The 17,265-nt window shown below is 43.8% G+C and overlaps 1 protein-coding gene across 1 annotated transcript; it reads left to right on the forward strand.

The window, feature by feature from the left end:
• The first annotated feature begins 3,740 nt into the window (after window positions 1–3,740).
• On the forward strand, window positions 3,741–14,533 carry Snrnp27 (small nuclear ribonucleoprotein U4/U6.U5 subunit 27). The gene is made up of 6 exons (XM_048416641.3): window positions 3,741–4,028; window positions 5,418–5,538; window positions 6,782–6,894; window positions 7,729–7,808; window positions 13,346–13,410; window positions 14,159–14,533. The coding sequence occupies exons 1-6, from the start codon at window positions 3,995–3,997 to the stop codon at window positions 14,211–14,213; spliced, it is 468 nt and encodes a 155-aa protein (XP_048272598.1). The 5' UTR covers window positions 3,741–3,994; the 3' UTR covers window positions 14,214–14,533.
• Window positions 14,534–17,265: the final 2,732 nt, after the last annotated feature.

Below are 17,265 nucleotides of genomic sequence, written 5' to 3' on the forward strand. Positions count from 1 at the left end.
AGTCCTCACCAGATATGTAGTGTTAGAGCCTTACCTTGGACTTACAAGCCTACAAAACTGCAAGTAACAAATTTCTGTTGTAAGCCACCTTTCTACAGCTGGACGGACTAAGAAAATTCCAAAGATGGCCTGTGTCATCACCTAAATGTTCCATACCTTTTCAGTCTGTGTTTAAATCAAAGATGTTCAGAGTTAGTGTGCAGTGAGCAAGGTTTGGATCAAGGTTCTCTAAATCTTTTACTTAATTTTGTCAAATGCTTTTTCTACATTTTATTGGTATGTTTGTGGTTTTTCTTTACCCTATTATACAGATTTTGGGTTTGGTTTTTTTTTTTTTTTTTAGATGGAAAAAGATCAATTCAAGGAGCTTGCTAGGGTTCCTACCTGCTCAGGCATTTTATAGGGTTCCCTGTTGTGTTAATGGATTTGGTTTTCTGACCTTATTGTAGTGAATTGCCACAGACATCGGCCTAAAACCACAGAAATGTGTTCTCCCCACAGTTGAAGGCCAGAAATGCAGAGCCCGATTCAGTGCCTGAGGCCGGGTGTCAGCAGAGCTTCTCTCTCTGCAGCTTCCCCATGAAGAACCCACGGTCATCCTGGCATCTGGCCCCTGCCTCTGAGGTCTCAGGACTTGCTCCCCATATCACCCTTCCTCTGCCTTCCTGTAGATTTTGAGGAAGTCCTGGGTCGTTGAGGGCAGCCTCCTCGTCTGCACACCCTTACACATAGGGTAGCATCCACAGGCTCTGAAGATGAGGCCCGGGCTTCTTTGCTGGCCTCTTTACAAATAAGCCATTCTTGCTCCTTCTCAGAACTCTGTCCCTGTGGATTCTGATACACTGTGCTCCGGTAGTGTTTTCATGCTTAACAACTGTGATTGGCTTCCTTTCAGACCGTTCCTCTTCTGTGTTAAGTCCACATGCCCCCTGGGGCCATACTTGGTCTCCCCACTTGGGGCCATTCTTGGTCTCAGGATCTCCTGAGCTCCTGTGATCCCTAAATGCCTCACCTATCTTTATTTCTGACCTCTTCCCCGGATCTTGGGTTCTGTCTGCATTTAGTCAAATGCCTGCCCCAAATGTCTATTTAGATGTTCATCATACTTTTTTCTCTTTTTCTTTTTTTTATGTTTTGTGTGTGTGTGTGTGTGTGTGTGTGTGTGTGTGTGTGTGTGTGTGTGAGAGAGAGAGAGAGAGAGAGAGAGAGAGAGAGAGAGAGAACAGAATCTTACTATGTATCCCATGTATCTTTGGTTGACCTAGAATTTGGTCTGTAGACCAGGCTGGTCTGGAACTCACGAAGACCCACTTGTTTCTGATTCCAGAGTGCTGGGATGGAAGCATTTGCCACCATGCCTGGCTTGTGTTCAACTAATAAAATAGAATTCAAGTTTCCCCACAAGCTAAAGAATAATCGGTTTTCAGACTGGAGTAAGCATTCACAGAAAGAGTTCCCCTGAAGAGATAGGGAGGCACTTAGGGGCAGGAGCCCTCACATGGTAAAGGCAGCACCCTTTCATCGCCCTCTCTGTCTTCCACACGGACAGCATCATGTCGTGAGTGTTGCAAACAGACCAACCCTTACTTTCTCAATAAGCGTTGTCAAAAGGTATGTACTCAACTGGTGAGGTGGCTAAGCAGGTAAAGGTGCTTGGCATGGCACCTGTATGTACATGTGTATGCATATGTGTGAGAAAACTTGTATTCACACATAATGCCTAGCACATAGCACAGTGGGTAATCCTAACTCTCAAGAATATTGTTCCCAGAAACCCTCCTGGACCAAATTAGGCTGAATGGCCTTTTACCATTTCTAACACACTGGACGTTACCTTCTCTTACCACATTATGAAAACATCCCATATCTACTTCCACAGTCAAGACTGCAATCCTCCTAAGGCAGGGACCATGCTATTCATCTTTTCTCCCTGATGCTGAAGTAGAACAGTGTCCAACACACAATAGGCATTCAAAAAACCGTTTATTAAACCAACTTCCATCATTCTTCCCAACCATTTCTGAAAGTCTAAAGAGATTTCTTGAAGTGTTTTTAAAAGGCTCTAGCAGGCCCAAGCATGGCAAACATGGTGCTGACAGGTTTTGCCTCTTAACCTTCCTCTCCCTCACTGAAAACCGCTAGCTACATTCCTAAAGCCAGCCCCCAATGTCTGTCCCCTTATTTGGCCACTGACTCTTTCCTACAATCAGAATTCATTGTTTGATTAATGTTCAATCAGGATTTACCAACTCAACCTGAGACTTCACCTTTTTCTCCTTAAAACCCCCTCCCGCAGAAACACCTGCTACTGTTGCTACTGCCTTTGCAGCCCCGGAGGCAACCCCCCTCCCAGGGTAATAAATCTTCTTAGGGCTGAGAATTTAGTGTCTGGGTGTGTCCTGTATAGACTGCAGGGTGGGGGCGGGGCGATGTCTTTGATTATCTGTAACTACCACGTTGCTTTTCTCCAACACCTCCAATGCAGTCTTTAGCTTCCTCTAATTCCCCTATCTTCATTATAGACAGTGACTTCAACTGTTATCCCTAAATCTTCCTTCTCAAAGACCGAGACTCCTAATCCTTTAAACCCTCTCTTCTGTACCTTGACACACATTATGCCATGATCTCAATACGGAATCAGGTCTCATGGTGGAAATTTTAGTTTAGTTGGGAACAGGTTATTAAGGAGGCTGCATCAAAATCTGTTTTTTTTTTTTTTGTTTTGTTTTTTTACATGATGACTAGTGGGCCAAGTGTTAACAAACAGCTTTTTGTTCTGAAAGCCAGCCCTCAGTCTTTGGCTGGCAAGACTGGCAGAAAGTACTGGTTCTGGCAGCAGAGGCTCCAGACTTAGCACATTCATGTTTTACTGCAACAGGCCCCAACTTTCTCCTTATTTTTGTGCATCATAAAGCCTTTCCTTTTGAAGGTTATGGAAGTTTCTGGAGGATTCTTTGAGGAAATAGAACGGGATATTAGAGCCTTTTACGCATGAAAGAGCATAGCTGTGACTAGGAGATGGCAGAGTACAGGGGTGTAAGAGCATTTGCTGCTCATTTTCTCAACACATACTGTCAGGAGGCTCTTAACCGCCAGCTCCAAGAGATACAAGCCTTCTAGCCTCAGGAGACACCCACGTACATATAAAAATAAAACAACAATAAAACTTCTTAAAACTGCCACAGTAGTTTAGGACACAATCTCAATGTTGTCATCTGAGAAAACATAAAGCTGACTGCGACCTTTAGTGTATTCATTTCTTATGAGAGTTACAAGCAAAAGTAACTATGGGTTTCTACCTGTTGCTCATGCCGTTTAATCCCAACACTTGGGAGGCTAAAGGCAAGCGAATCTCTGTTGAGACTAGCCTGGTATACACAGCAAGTTCCAGGAAAAGGAAAGCGACACCGTGAAACCTATCCCCCCCCAAAAAAACACTTCAACAAAAAAGAATTGGTGTGATGTATTTTGTTTTGTTTTTTTTTTGTTTTGTATTTCGAGACAGGGTTTCTCTGTAGTTTTGGGGCCTGCTCTGGAACTAACTCTTGTAGACCAGGCTGGCCTCAAACTCACAGAGACTGGCCGGCCTCTGAGGCCTCCCAAGTGCTGGGATTAAAGGCCTGTGCCACCACCTCCTGGCTCGGCATGATGTATTCTAGACCTATGGAAAACCAACTGCTGGGGAAACAGAAGAGAACTGCACTGAGTGTTGGGATACGCAGCTAGGTGAGTTCTCCAGGAGGACAAAGGGGTAAATTGCGACCAAAAACAACAACAAACGAACTTGAAGAAACAGAGGTGCCTGTCAGTTCCTCCTGGAACTTCGGGCCCTAGAGTTGCATCCGGAGCAGGACTCAGCGCCGTCGGCTTGCTGGAGCATCCGGAACCCTCGCAGCGCGTCCCCGCAGGTTTCCAGTCGGTGGGCAGACGCAACTTCCGGCTACTCAGGAAGTTGTGGAGTTGTTTCCGGGGCGGTCGGAGGAGTAGGACTCCGATGGGTCGTAGCCGTAGCCGCTCCCCGCGGAGGGGTAAGTGAGTCCATTGTGCGGCTCGGGATGATGACAGGCGCTATCTGCGTCCTCAGCCCGGAGGGACCGAGAGAGTGCGGGATGGGGCGAGGCCGGGGCCCTCAAATGGAGTTCCACAGTTCCTTGGCTTAGCTTCTGGGTGACCGTGCATAAATCAGCCCACCTTCCTTTTAGTTCAGTTCCCGTAATCATCGTGGGTAACTTTACCTTGAAGAGTTGATATGAGAACTAACGTGATTGCCCTGGCTCATAAATGCTTACTGGATGTTAGTGCCCCGCCCAGGCCATTAGTTGGAAGTGTTTAGAAATGGATACCGGGTAATCTAGTGTCTTCTGTACCCCTGCCCCGAAGGTACAGTACTGAGGCAGGTGGAAGGTGGGACAGTGGAAAACTCAAGAGTTTCTGTGCCCTTAGCCATGTTAAAGGATTAGAATTAGAGTCTCTGGTTGTTTAGAACAAGACTCATCTTCAACTGGCGAATACTCAATTTTCTTACTAGACAACCAGGACCTCAAGCAAATTGAACCCTTGAAGTTCTGTAAATTTGCAACAGATAGTGGATTTCCTTGGGGGAAAATACCTATTTTGTAGCATTATCTTTTATTTTGACCAATTCACTAATTAGTACAAGAAATGATAGATTGAGCATGTTGGGAGGACCTCATATACAACCATATTTTCAAAAAGCACAAAACTTTGTGTTAAAAGTATGCTTCATTAGATAATATAATTGAATAGTAAGCTATTCTATAGACAGAAATATGGGATGATTCTTAACACTTTGCCTGACCTTAAGTGAGATTATGTGTTGAAGTGTTAGTAGTTTTGATATATTGAGTCAAAAAATGTTAATATGATTTGTGGGCTGTTTTTACTGTGTGTGTGACGAAGAGAACGGAACCCAGTGCCTCTCACTTGCTAGACAAATGGTTCTATGCTGAGCAACACCCTTACCCTTTTCTTCCACACAGGGCCTTAGGTAGCAGAGGTTAACCTTGACCGATGCTCTTTCTGCCTCTACTTCCCCAGTCCTGGTGTTACAAGTGTGTGTTACTATGCCTAGGAATTACTTTTTGTTTTTTTTATTCATGACAGACAGGGTTTCTCTGTTATGTAGCTGAGGCTATTCTGGAACTCACACTGGCCTGGCTGACTTTTTCTTTTCTTAATGTTTCTTTGTTTCTTTTTTTTTTTTTTTTTTTTGAGGCAGGGTTACTTTGTAGACCAGGCTGGTCTCCGAACTCACAGAGATCCACCTGCCTCTGCCTCCCCAGTTCTGGGATTAAAGGCGTGTGCCACCACCACCCAGCTCTTTTTTAATTTTTCATCGTGACTACTAGAGGTGTTTGAGATAACGTTCGGCTCTGCTATTTTTGTATTTGTATTAGAGCGAAGGCGATCCCGGTCCACATCCCGGGATCGAGAAAGAAGGCGCCGAGAAAGGTCCAGGTCCCGGGAGAGGGATCGCAGAAGGAGCCGCTCAAGATCCCCACACCGAAGACGCTCCAGGTGAGTGTAGAGAAAAACCAGAAGCTTGCCTATAAAGCTGCAGAACTCAAAGAGCCTGGGAGATGCCAATAACTTTGCTTTTATCACTTGGAAGGGGACTTCCGGTTTTAGGGAATGGCAGAGTTAAATCACACTTTATTCAGTACTCTAGGCAAATGGTTTAATTATCATTCATAGGAGTATAGTCTTTAAAAGATGTTTATCTTACTTTTATTTCCTATGTATGGGTGTTTTGCCTTTGTGTATGTCTGTGCCTGGTACATCAGATCCCCTGAAACAAGTTCCAGACAGTTGTGAGCTGTGGGGTAGGTGCTAGAAGCTATCTCCTCTTGAAGAGCAGCTAGGGATCTAAAGCACTGAACCATCTCTCCAGCCCGAGCGAGTTGTCTTTAAGAGCAATGGAGGATAATGAATGAAAACCATTTAGCATGGTGCTTGGTAGCGTAAGAAATTTGAGTATGTAATCAAGAACAGGCGACCTTAGCAGAGTGGTAAATGTGGACTCTTCAAAAATACCAGTTGTTGTTTAGGAGGACATGTGTAATTTCTAAAAACCTGAGCCTTTTTTCACTTTTTTAATTACATTTGAAGGGGGTGTGTGGGTGGGCTTGTGGACATCAGAGGACAATTTGGACGTCTTTTTCCTCCTTCCGCTGCATGGGTCCTTAAAATCCACTCAGGTTGTCAAACACTTTTACCTCCAGAACCATCTCACCAATCCCATCACAAACTTTCTTAAAAATATTTTTAATTTGTGTGTATAGAAGAGAGAGAGAGAGAGAGAGAGAGAGAGAGAGAGAGAGAGAGCAGTGTATAGAAGAGAGAGAGCACACGCTCATTATACACGCCTGCATGTGTTTTACGTATACCACATGCATGCCTGTAAGTGCCCATGGAGGCTAGAGGGTGTCAGATCCCAGGAACTGCAGTTACAGATGACTGGGACCCAACCTGATGCCTCTGCAATACTCGCCCTTAACCTCTGATCCATCTCTCTGGCCCCTCTTAGAGATTTTGAAGGTAGATTTTCTGTCTGGGGGCGCATTTCTGACCTTGGCTGTATTGATAAAGCTCCTCTTTCAACCATCGGAGCTCAGGCAGAACCTTCCCGTCTGCCCTCAGAATGGCTCTGGTTTCTCTGGTCTGACTTTGTCCAGCCTTCACTTGTTGGGCTCATGGGTAACTGTGCAAATCAACAAAATTTCCTGGTATGTGTTTAACACTTTTACTTGATAAATATTAGGTCTCCAAGGCGTCATAGATCCACATCTCCTTCCCCTTCTCGACTGAAAGAAAGAAGAGATGAAGAGAAGAAAGAAACTAAAGAAATAAAGAGCAAAGAACGTCAGATTACTGGTAATGTTATTGGATAAGCAGATTTGTTTAGATAGTTTCGGTCACTAAAAGTAAATTTGGGGACTGGGTGGTGGTGGTGCACGTCTTTAATCCTAGCACTGGGCAGGCAGAGGCAAACAGATCTCTATGAGTTTGAGGCCAACCTGGTCTACAGAGTGAGCTCCAGGACAGCCAGGGCTACTTCTGTTCAAAAAACAGAAGTGTAATTTTTTACATGTAAATACTAATCTTTTATAGGGTTCATTGTGTTTTATCTTGAAGTTTTATTTTAATTATTCATTACTGAATTTCTAGTGTGTTCTGTGTTAAGAAAGATATTTTTAAAAACATAAAAAAATTGTATTTGGGGAAAATCTTCAAAACTTGATGGGGATATATCTGATGTCAAAGATTCTGGAGAGCACATGGTGGACATTCTGGCGTTTCAGGGTTAATAGGGACCTACCTACCTACCTTCCTTCCTTCCTTCCTTCCTTCCTTCCTTCCTTCCTTCCTTCCTTCCTTCCTTTCTTTCTTTCGCTCTGTTTTTGTTTTTTGAGACAGGGTTTCTCTGTAGCTTTGGAAAATGTCCTGGGGAACTCACTCTTGTAGACCAGGCTGGCGTTGAACTCACAGAGATCCGCCTGCCTCTGCCTCCCGAGTGCTAGGATTAAAGGCTTGCGCCTCCACTGCTCGGCTTGCAATTTTTCTTGTTCCTGATAGGTTCCCCTTTTATATCTTCTGTACTAATGGGCTGAAATGCTGCAAATCTGTTGCTACTCTTTTCTCTTACACAGATGTACCTCTCTGTGCATCCACATATATAATAAGACCTCAAAAACTCTTTTTTTGCAGAAGAAGATTTGGAGGGTAAAACAGAGGAAGAAATAGAAATGATGAAATTAATGGGATTTGCCTCTTTTGACTCCACAAAAGTAAGTAAAACCGTTACGTGTTCTCGGCTGTCTGTCCTCACACCTCTCCTGGGTTTCCACTTTCTTTGGCTGTCACTCATAACTTCTTCCACAGCGTCCCTTGCTGTAGACAGTTTCTGAGGGGTTTAAACACATACAGAGGAATGCTGAGCTACATTCTCTCCAGCCTAGAGGATGTCAGTTTTCAGGGCAGAGAGCGGTGAAATAGACAAGAAGCAGCTCTGAAGTATGAGGACACTAGGTGCATGATGGGAACTTCACAGCTACTAGTGACCTCCTGGTGCTGGGCTCTAGGGCAGACGCAGAGGGGTCCTATGTCCTTAACCGTGTTAAGTGATTAGAACCTGTAGATGTTTTAGAGCAAGGGATTTTTGCTCTTTTTCAGCAGGGTTTCACTATGTAGCATGGATAGACTGGCCTTAAACTTGAAATCCTGCCTTAGTAACCTGAGAGTTCCCAGATTAAGAAACAAAGATTTATAGACAGGCACCACCATGCCCAGTTTATATGTCTTTAGTCCATTTATCTGTTGATGACCATCTGAGCTGGTTGTTTTCTGGCTACTGTGAATAATGTAGCTGTAGACATAGATGTATTAGTATCTCTGTGATGGGAAGAACTTGGAATTCATTGCTTAGTAGTAGTATTGTTTTTAGTGGTTTGGGAACCCTCCATACAGACTTACAGAGTACCAGTTTACACTCCCACTAGCAGTGATGAAGGGTTCCTTTTGCCTATATTCTTGTCAATATTGATTGTTACTGCTCGAGTTCTAATTGGTCATAATAATAATAAAAACCTGGAGCCAGATATCGGGGAAATGCTGAAAGATCAGATAGACAAAGGAGCAAGCCACAACCAACTCTTACCGTACTAACTCCTCAGCAAAAAAAGGGTCTGAGCTCCTGTCTCCTTTCTCTCTGCCTAGCCATATTACTTCCTGTCTGTCTGTCTGTCTGTCTGTACAGACCTCTATGGTTAACTAGTGGCTAGCTCCACCCTCTGATTGTCAGGCAAGCTTTGTTAGAGCACAAAGTATCAATAGAGTTTTGTTTGTTTTATTTATTTTCAATTGATTTGGGGTTTTTTTCTTTGAATGTTTATAAGTGTTTTGACTGTGGGTGTGACTTGCACTGCATGCATGCCTGGTGCCTGAAGATGCTAAAAGTGCATGCCAGATTCCCTGGGACTGGAGCGTAGACTGTTGTGTGAATGCTGAAGACCAAACGGGGGTCCTCTGAAGAATAGTAAGTGCTCTTATCTGCTGAGCCACCTCTCCAGTCCTTGCCATTTGGTGTTGTTTTGTTGTTGTTGTTTTGTTGTTGGTGATTTTTTCGGTTTTTTTTATTGATTTCTATAGAACTCTACATTTTTCTCTGTTCCCCTCCTTTCCTCTCCCCTCCCCTTCAACCCTCCCATAATGTCCCCATGCTCCCAATTTACTCAGAAGATCTTGTCTTTTTCTGCTTCCCATGTAGATTAGATCTATGTAAGTCTCTCTTAGTGTCCTCATTGCTGTCTAAGTTCTCTGGGATTGTGATTTGTGGGCTGGTTTTCTTGCCACTTGGTTTTTAATAATAGTTATTTTGACTAGAGTAAGATGTAGTTTTAATTTACATTTCCCTGATAATTAAACATAAATGTTTATTGGTCATTTGTGTATTTTCTTTTGGGAATTGTCTCACTCAGCTAATTAACTCATTTATTGATTTACATGTTTTTTTCTTTCTTGTTTGGTGTTGAATTGTTGCAGTCCTGTGCATACTGTCGATGTTTCATGGGTGGCTGCAAGGGTTCTTGTTTCTCCCGTCTGCCGGCTGTCTCTTCAGCCTGCTGATAGTTTCTTCCACCACAGAGCTTTCTTATGTGTAGCCCCTTCTGCCAGTGTCTTGGAGTTGTTTCCTGTGCTACTAGAGTCCTTTTCTGACTTCTCCTGTAACTGTATCTTAACATTTTCCTCTCTACACTCTTGTTCTTGCGGTGGTATGTAAGCCCCTTTGGAATTTAACGCTATTAACATTTCAGCTTCTTGTCTTTGAATTTACCAAATCCCCTTATCTGTATTGGTTGACATTGTCGATTGAGACAGTCATGACCCTCCTGCCCCGGTCTCCCAAGCACTAGAATTCCAAGTACCCAGCTCAAGTCCTCTTTCTTTTATTCAGAGTATTTTATAATATATATTTTATTATGAATATACATCTAACAAATAACAATGCTTACAGAGTGAAGTAATCTCAGTTTTATTGTTCTTAGGGTAGTAGTGAAGGAGCTTAGCTCTTGGTCTTGTTTCCTGATTCATATTTGTAAATTTCTGAGGGATTTTAAAGGTCTCATTCATGACACTGCCTTTCTGTAGTCAGAAGAGGCTTGCTTACAAAAGGAACACTAAGTAAGCATTCTTTTTGTTTGTTTGTTTGTTTGTTTTGTTTGAGACAGGGTTTCTCAGTAGCTATGGAGCCTGTCCTGGAACTTGCTCTGTAGACCAGACTGGCCTCGATTTCACAGAGATCCACCTGCCTCTGCCTCCCTAGTGCCGGCACCGCCGGCAAAGTAAACATTCTTAGATGCTACAAAATGCAGTGTAGTATGGAATGGGAGCAGCTGGGATCAGGGCTCTTCTTTGGTCTGGTTTGGCTCGTGCGTGATAGATCATTTAGGCGCCACTGAGCCACTGCCCAGCCCAGCCATACATGGTTATTTTCTTCTTCTTTTATATATATATTTTATGTGAATTGGTATGAAGGTATCAGATCTCTTGGAAATGGAATTACAGGCAGTTGGGATCTGCCATGTGGGTGCTGGGAATTGAACCCAGGTCCTCTGGAAGAACAGCCAGTGCTCTTAACGGCTGAGCTATCTCTCTAGCCCACATGGTTGTTTTCTAATGACCCCACATAGATGTTAATTTTGTTTATGTGCAGTTGGCTTCGTGTCTGTCAGTTAAAGTCCCTTGGCTCATTCATTTTCCTTTCTATTAAGCATTTACAGTTTACTTATTTTTACTAGTAGCTAATTTTCTCTCCCAGCATGTAATGCATGAGAATAGAGTTGGTAATAATGCAGCTCTCCAGAAGCTTCCAAAGAGAGAGTGAGCCTCTGGAGACTGAACTCAGTGAAAAGTCAGCATAATACTCCTTTGCAAGGCTAGTCTTCCCAGGTCTTGTCTACTGCCTGTTCTTAGGAACTCAAGTGGTAACACCCTCAGTAGTTTTCTTCAGTATTGCAGATCCGCCCTGGAGATTTCAATGAAAACAGGAGTAAGAAATCAGTCCAGATTAGGGCTTAGGAATCTTAGTTGGCAAAGCCCTGACTGTACAAGTGTAGGGCTGTGAGTTTGGCCCCCAGCGCCTATAAACTGCCAGGATGGTGGTGCACATCTGCAAGCCCACCAGTGGGAGAGGGACAGACACAGATGGGAGGTGGATGCCTGGAGCTTGGTGGCCAGCCACTCCAGCTGACTTCACAAGTTCCAGTGTGAGATCCTATCTCAAGTAAGGTGGGAGACTGGCGAGATGGCTTGATGGTGTGTCTGCTTGTGAACAGCGTGCATGCTAAAGATAAGTGTAAAAAAATTTAAGGGCCTGGCATGGTGGGTCTTTAAACCCAGCACTTGGAGACAGAGGCAGGTGAATCTTTGTGAGTTAGAGACCAGCCTGGTCTACAGAGTGAGTTCCAGGACAACCAAGACGGTTACACAGAGAAACCCTGTCTTAAAAAAACAAAAGCAAAACACAAAAAATTTTGGAGATGGAGAGCACTTCAGGAAGACACCCAACATAGAGACTTCTGGCTTCTACATGAATGCTCAAACAAGTTTATATATACCTGCATGAACAAGCACACACATAGTATCACACACAAAAATAAAGAAAATTAATGGAAAGTGTTTATCTTAGTTCCATCTCAAATGTGTGGGCTCACCTGTGCACACCTTCAGTTCTGCCTACTGCAGATGTCCCGTGATGTTCCACACCAATAAGCCACCGTCCTAATGGAAGAGGTTAACGCTGTGCTGGTGTTTGCTGCAGTGACTTCCTTGAGCTGTCACTTTTCTAAACTTCTGAAAGCACTCGAGCCAGATGTGGTGTCGCGTGTCTCTAATCCTAGCACTTGGGTAGAGAAATCAAGAAGTTCAGGTCATCCTCAGTTACATACTGAGTCCGACCTGGGCTGCTGGAGTCCTCTCAACACTAACAGACAAAAAGCAGCAGCCTGCGGTTTCAGGAGAAAGAGCACAGCATGGAAGGGTAACAGTACTTAAGGGAAGGCACAGTCGACATTGTTACTGTTCAGGAATTAGAAAAGAATTAGACATGGTGCTCTCAGCAGCTGGATCATTTGAATTAGGCTTAACCAATGGACAGCACCCAGATAGCTCAAGGCTGGATGGGGCAGGGAAGGCAATTCAGACACAAGGAACAGCATGGGAGAAAGTGGGAATGGGGAGTGAAGTGGTTGCATGGAGTGTGGACCACAATAAGAAGGGACATACATGTTTGGAAAAGCCCAGAGCACCAGCTCAGCTTGTACCTGCTCCGAGTTCCAGTTCCTTATTTAAATGTCAAAGAGCCGGGCGGTGGTGGCGCACGCCTCTAATCCCAGCACTCGGGAGGCAGAGGCGGGAGGATCTTGGTGAGTTTGAGGCCAGCCTGGTCTACAAGAGCTAGTTCCAGGACAGGCACCAAAGCTACAGAGAAACCCTGTCTCGAAAAACCAAAAAAAAAAAAAAAAAAGTCAAAGATTCAATCTTCTGTGCAAGAAATGGGAATTAAACATGTAGAAAATTGTCCCTGCGTGGTTGGAGAATATTACGAGCCAAATATGTGAATATGAGAACTTTTTTTTTTCTGTAGTTTTTCTAAACAGGGTTTCTCTGTAGCTTTGGGGCCTGACCTGTAACTCACTCTGTAGATCAGGCTGGCCTGAAACTCACAGAGATCCACCTGCGTCTGCCTCCCTAATGCTGGGATTAAAGGTGTGCGCTACCACTGCCCGGCAAATATGAGAACTTCTCTCTCATTTCAAAAGATTCATTTTTTTTCATTTTAATTTTTATTTGCATTGGATCCCCTGGAACTAGAGTTACAGACAGCTGTGAGCTGCCGTGTGGTGATGGGTCCTTTGGAAGAGCAGCTAGTGTTCTTAACCACTATGCCAGCTCCCTGGCCTTCAAAGGATTCTTTGAAGGAAGTTAGAATATGCTTCTTTTTTCCAACATACCTTGTACATCACGTGAAAACTGCGAATGCTTTTTGGTTTGGTTTTTTTTTTTTTTTTTTTTTTTTTTTGGTGGTGCTGAGGATAGTGCATGCTAGGCACGCACCCCACCACTAAGTACATCCCCAGCCCCAAATGTTTGTTTTTTTGAATACTGTATTGATTCTTAGGTGTGAACAGGGTTCATGGAGTGTCCTCTAGGGCTATCTGTCCTCCATCGGGCCTTTCCCTTGAGTGGCTCTTACCACTCAAAATGTACCCACAGGATCCCCCTCTGTGATCCAGATATTTAATATGGCCTTCCTGTTTCTCTCCAGGGGAAGAAGGTAGATGGTTCTGTAAATGCCTATGCCATAAACGTGTCTCAGAAGAGGAAATACAGGTATGCATGGTCCCTGTGCCATGTCTGTGCTTGACCTCAAATTAGTTTCATATTTGGAAGAGAATTTTGTAACAGGATAATTGTGTATAATTAGGAAATGCTGAACTTTTCCATACTGTTTGTACATGTGTGCTTGCTTGTTTACTCATGTGTGCGTGTGCATGTGTGTGTGCACATGTGCATGTGTGTGTCCCCATTTTTTGAGACATAGCTCATAACCATGACCCAATCCTTGGATTGCCCAAATGTTGGGATTACAAACTTGTGCCACCAAGACTGGCTACTGTCTTTGTTGTTTGAATTCGGATGTATTAAAATTTCCCTCCAGTATACAGGTAAGCAGGTAGCTCTGCCTGTCATTGCCCTGAGGCAGGCTCTTCGAACCAGAAGCTCATAGTTCTGATTAGACTGAGCAGTGACCTCTTTCTGCCCTCCCATTGCTGAGGTTATAGGCACACACAGCCATGCCTAGCATTTTTTTATTTCACATATTTGGAAGTCAAATGCTCTTACCAACTAACCTGTCCCTTAGCCCTGCTTTTGAGCACAGAGTCTATATGTATCCCAGGCGGGTCTTGAACTTATAACCCTTGCACCCACCTTGCACTACTGATGGTTCTAGGCACACACCATCACACCCAGATGAAACATTTTAAAAGGTGTTAGTTTGAATTCTTGAAGTATGTTTTTATTATATTTTAAAAATAAGATCCAAATTTTTAAAAATTACTTTTCTCTTTTATCATAGGCAGTACATGAATCGGAAAGGCGGATTCAACAGACCTCTGGACTTTATTGCATGAGACTTGAGGTGTTGGAGGATTTCCTCACACTCATCTGGGTCAGAGAGTATTTTATATTTTGTATTTCATACACCTCAAAACAGGATCTTGGTTCTTCCCTCTTGTAAAGTAAGAAAGTCTTATTTATGACACCAGTGTGCCCACTGTCCTCAGGAGGTCGGCGCACCTGACGCGGTGGCCTGCACTGCCCACAGCCCGTTTGTCTTGCTCCTTTGAGTCTGTGTGTGCTTTCTTCCTGGATGCTTGTTAGGAGTTCTTAAAGACTGAAAGTGACTTAGATGTAAGTTTCTTCAATAAAACAGTATTTCTACCCGTTTTAATTTATTTGACAAGTATCTTTATTGCTAGATTAAAGAGTCTCCCTGAACATTTTGTTTTTCCACACATAGATTCCTTCTGTTTTGAGACAAGGTCTTGTTATGTAATCCAGGCTAGCCTTGAAACTGAGACAGTCTCCCTGCCTCCATCTCCTTGTTGCTGGGATTATAGATGTCACCACGCAAGTTTAGATTTAGCTGTCTGGAGTCTTGGTAGCTTAAAAACCAGAAAAAGGAAAGAATATAGCTTTGGATTTTTATATATTCTTCACTTCTTCCCAAAATATCGTTTACTATGTGTTCCCTCAGTAACAAAGGCGAACATGCTTGCTATAAAAATACTTAGGAGAACACAACAGAAAAGAAAAGCCGAAACTCCCCTACAGTCTGCTGCAGAAACTTTGCTGTGAGTCTTTTCAGGCTCCTCTGGAAGCGCCTTTCTTATCCCCACCTATGAAATAATATAAAATATGCATTCAGCCCTCCTGTAACCCTTGCCTCATTTACTCTGGACAGTTTTATGCTCATCTTGTTTAGAGATAATGGCATCCTGTGACTTTTTAGTTGTATCGTAGTTGATCAACCTTTTTTGATGCAGGTTGCGTGTCCACTTAGAGACAGCCCATATTTTATATGTGTCTGCTTCAAATAGAAGTTGGCTGTGTGTCTGCTTGGCAAAGCCTTCCCTGGTGGTGCATCTACAGTCCCTCCTGTATTGCAGAGGGCTGTGCTACTTCAGCCCCCGCTAATGGTCCCTTCAGGTTATTTCCACTCTTTGAAGTTTTAGACAGTTCTGTAATTACACTTGGGTCTCATGATGTTGACTGTATCTTTAATGTCCTTACTAATGTTTTGGCTAGCTTATAGAGTAAGGAGTTTCGTTGGGCATTTTCCTGGTATATATCATTCTCCTTTTTTATCCGCTCTCCCCATGTCTGCCTCCTTTTGCTGGTTTCTTTCCTTCCCCAAGTAGTCCCCCTCCGCTTTTATGTGATGGATACTCTAATGCCTTCTCTTCTCTCTACCTCTCAAGTCCCCCCTCCGCTTTTATGTGATGCGTATTCCAGTGCTTTCTCTTCTCTCTACCTCTCAAATTCTTTCTCCCTTTTCATGGCCCCCTTTATCCTTTCATGACTCCAGTCACATGTATGTAAACATGTGCTTAAATTTAAATCTAGATTTCATGTATGAGAGAAAACATGCAATATTTCTGTTCGTCTAGCGTATTTCACTTAGCGTAATGATCTCCATTTCCGTTTGGTTAGATTTTGAAATCTGGGAGATGGGGGTATTGGTTAGAACTTTTTCCTCTAAAAGGCTGCTGTCATCCAGCAGCCTTTGTGTGAGATCTTCTGTTTCCAAGTATCTGTGTGTTGGCATGCCAAGGCTTTGTCCGTTGACCCTCTCCCTGCACTCCATATGGCTTTAAATGTCTGCCGCATGCTATGTATGTCAGGTTGGACCTTTGCTAAGCTGAAGCCTTGTTTGTGCCTACAGCATTAGGCACCTCCAGTGTGAAGCTAAACTGAGCCCTTGCTTCCCTGCAGAGTCTTCCCTGAGACTCCTCCGCTTTAGTTGCTGACCATTTCATTTTCTTCTTCATTCAGACAAATTCTGGGGTCATCCTCGTGCCCTCTGCCTGATTGACTGGAAAATCCCACTCTTGCCTGGACTGCTGCTGTAGTTCCAGATGGGCCCCTCTTTCTGCTCTTGCTGGCCTCTTTACTCCCCACCCCACAGCAGACATCACCGCATGCCCCCCCCCCCCCGGTTTCAGTGATAGTTAAAATAACGCCCATTTTGCTGCAGTTTCAGGTTCCTGTGGGATCTGCACTCACACCATAGCTCGCTGCACTTGGACCTGTCTGCTGGGGTCACTGTCTACTCTTCCCACTTTCTTTTCGTCCTCTGGATGTTTTCTCTCCTAGATGTGTTCATGTTGGGATAGGATTCATAGGCCATAAAACATACTCTGTTAAAGTTGACAGTAGTCTCAGTGTGTTCAGTTAGCAGGCACCCATCTTCACATCTAGTCTTGAAGAAACCGTGAACTCTTTTAATACTCTGTCAACTCTCAATGCTGCCACAGCTCACCAGCATGAGCTGTGTCTCTACATGTGTGCCTGTTGTGGGTGTTTCACGCACAGTTCCGTCTGGTTGCTCTCACTTGGCATCATCCTCATCGTGGCATGGATTGGTGTCCCTTTGTACAGCTGCCTGGTACTCCTTACTGAGCCTGTAGCATGTTTTTGCTTATAGTTCAACAACAGCAGATGGGCATTTAGGTTGCTTTTTTTTTTTTTGTGAACAATGTCCCATGAACACTAGTATACTTTTGTATGAACACATTTTTGTTTATTTTTGAGAACTGCCCTGGCAGTTCTGGAACTGGAACTCACAGAAGTCTGCCTGCCTCTACCTCCCGAGTGCTAGAATTAAAGGCATGTACCACAGCACCCCGCTACAGTGAACACATTTTTATTCTCAGTTCCCTGGACAGTCTATGTAGAAGCAAAATTACTGGGTTATATATTAGCTTGTATTCCCCTGCAGTAGGAGGGTGCTGCACCTGCTCTCCAAGCCTGCTTCTACTTCCTTCACAGCGCTTAGTGCAAGCTTAGGTCCTCTGTGCTTTCACCAACTGGTCTTCCCTTCTGAGCAATGGGCCTGGCCTTGTTTGCTGACATAGCCCCAATTCCAGAATGCCTGGTATATTCCTTTTGAATTAGAATATA

Source organism: Myodes glareolus, chromosome 6 (genome assembly GCF_982192425.1).
Source record: "Myodes glareolus chromosome 6, mMyoGla1.1, whole genome shotgun sequence".
Taxonomy (NCBI): Eukaryota; Metazoa; Chordata; class Mammalia; order Rodentia; family Cricetidae; genus Myodes; species Myodes glareolus.

Excerpts from the sequence above, each read along its gene's own strand:
- Snrnp27 (XM_048416641.3), top strand. The coding sequence starts at position 3,995 with ATGGGTCGTAGCCGTAGCCGCTCCCCGCGGAGGG. Across the intron at positions 5,539-6,781 it reads CCACACCGAAGACGCTCCAG|GTCTCCAAGGCGTCATAGAT; the intron begins GTGAGTGTAGAG and ends GATAAATATTAG. Across the intron at positions 13,411-14,158 it reads TCTCAGAAGAGGAAATACAG|GCAGTACATGAATCGGAAAG; the intron begins GTATGCATGGTC and ends CTTTTATCATAG.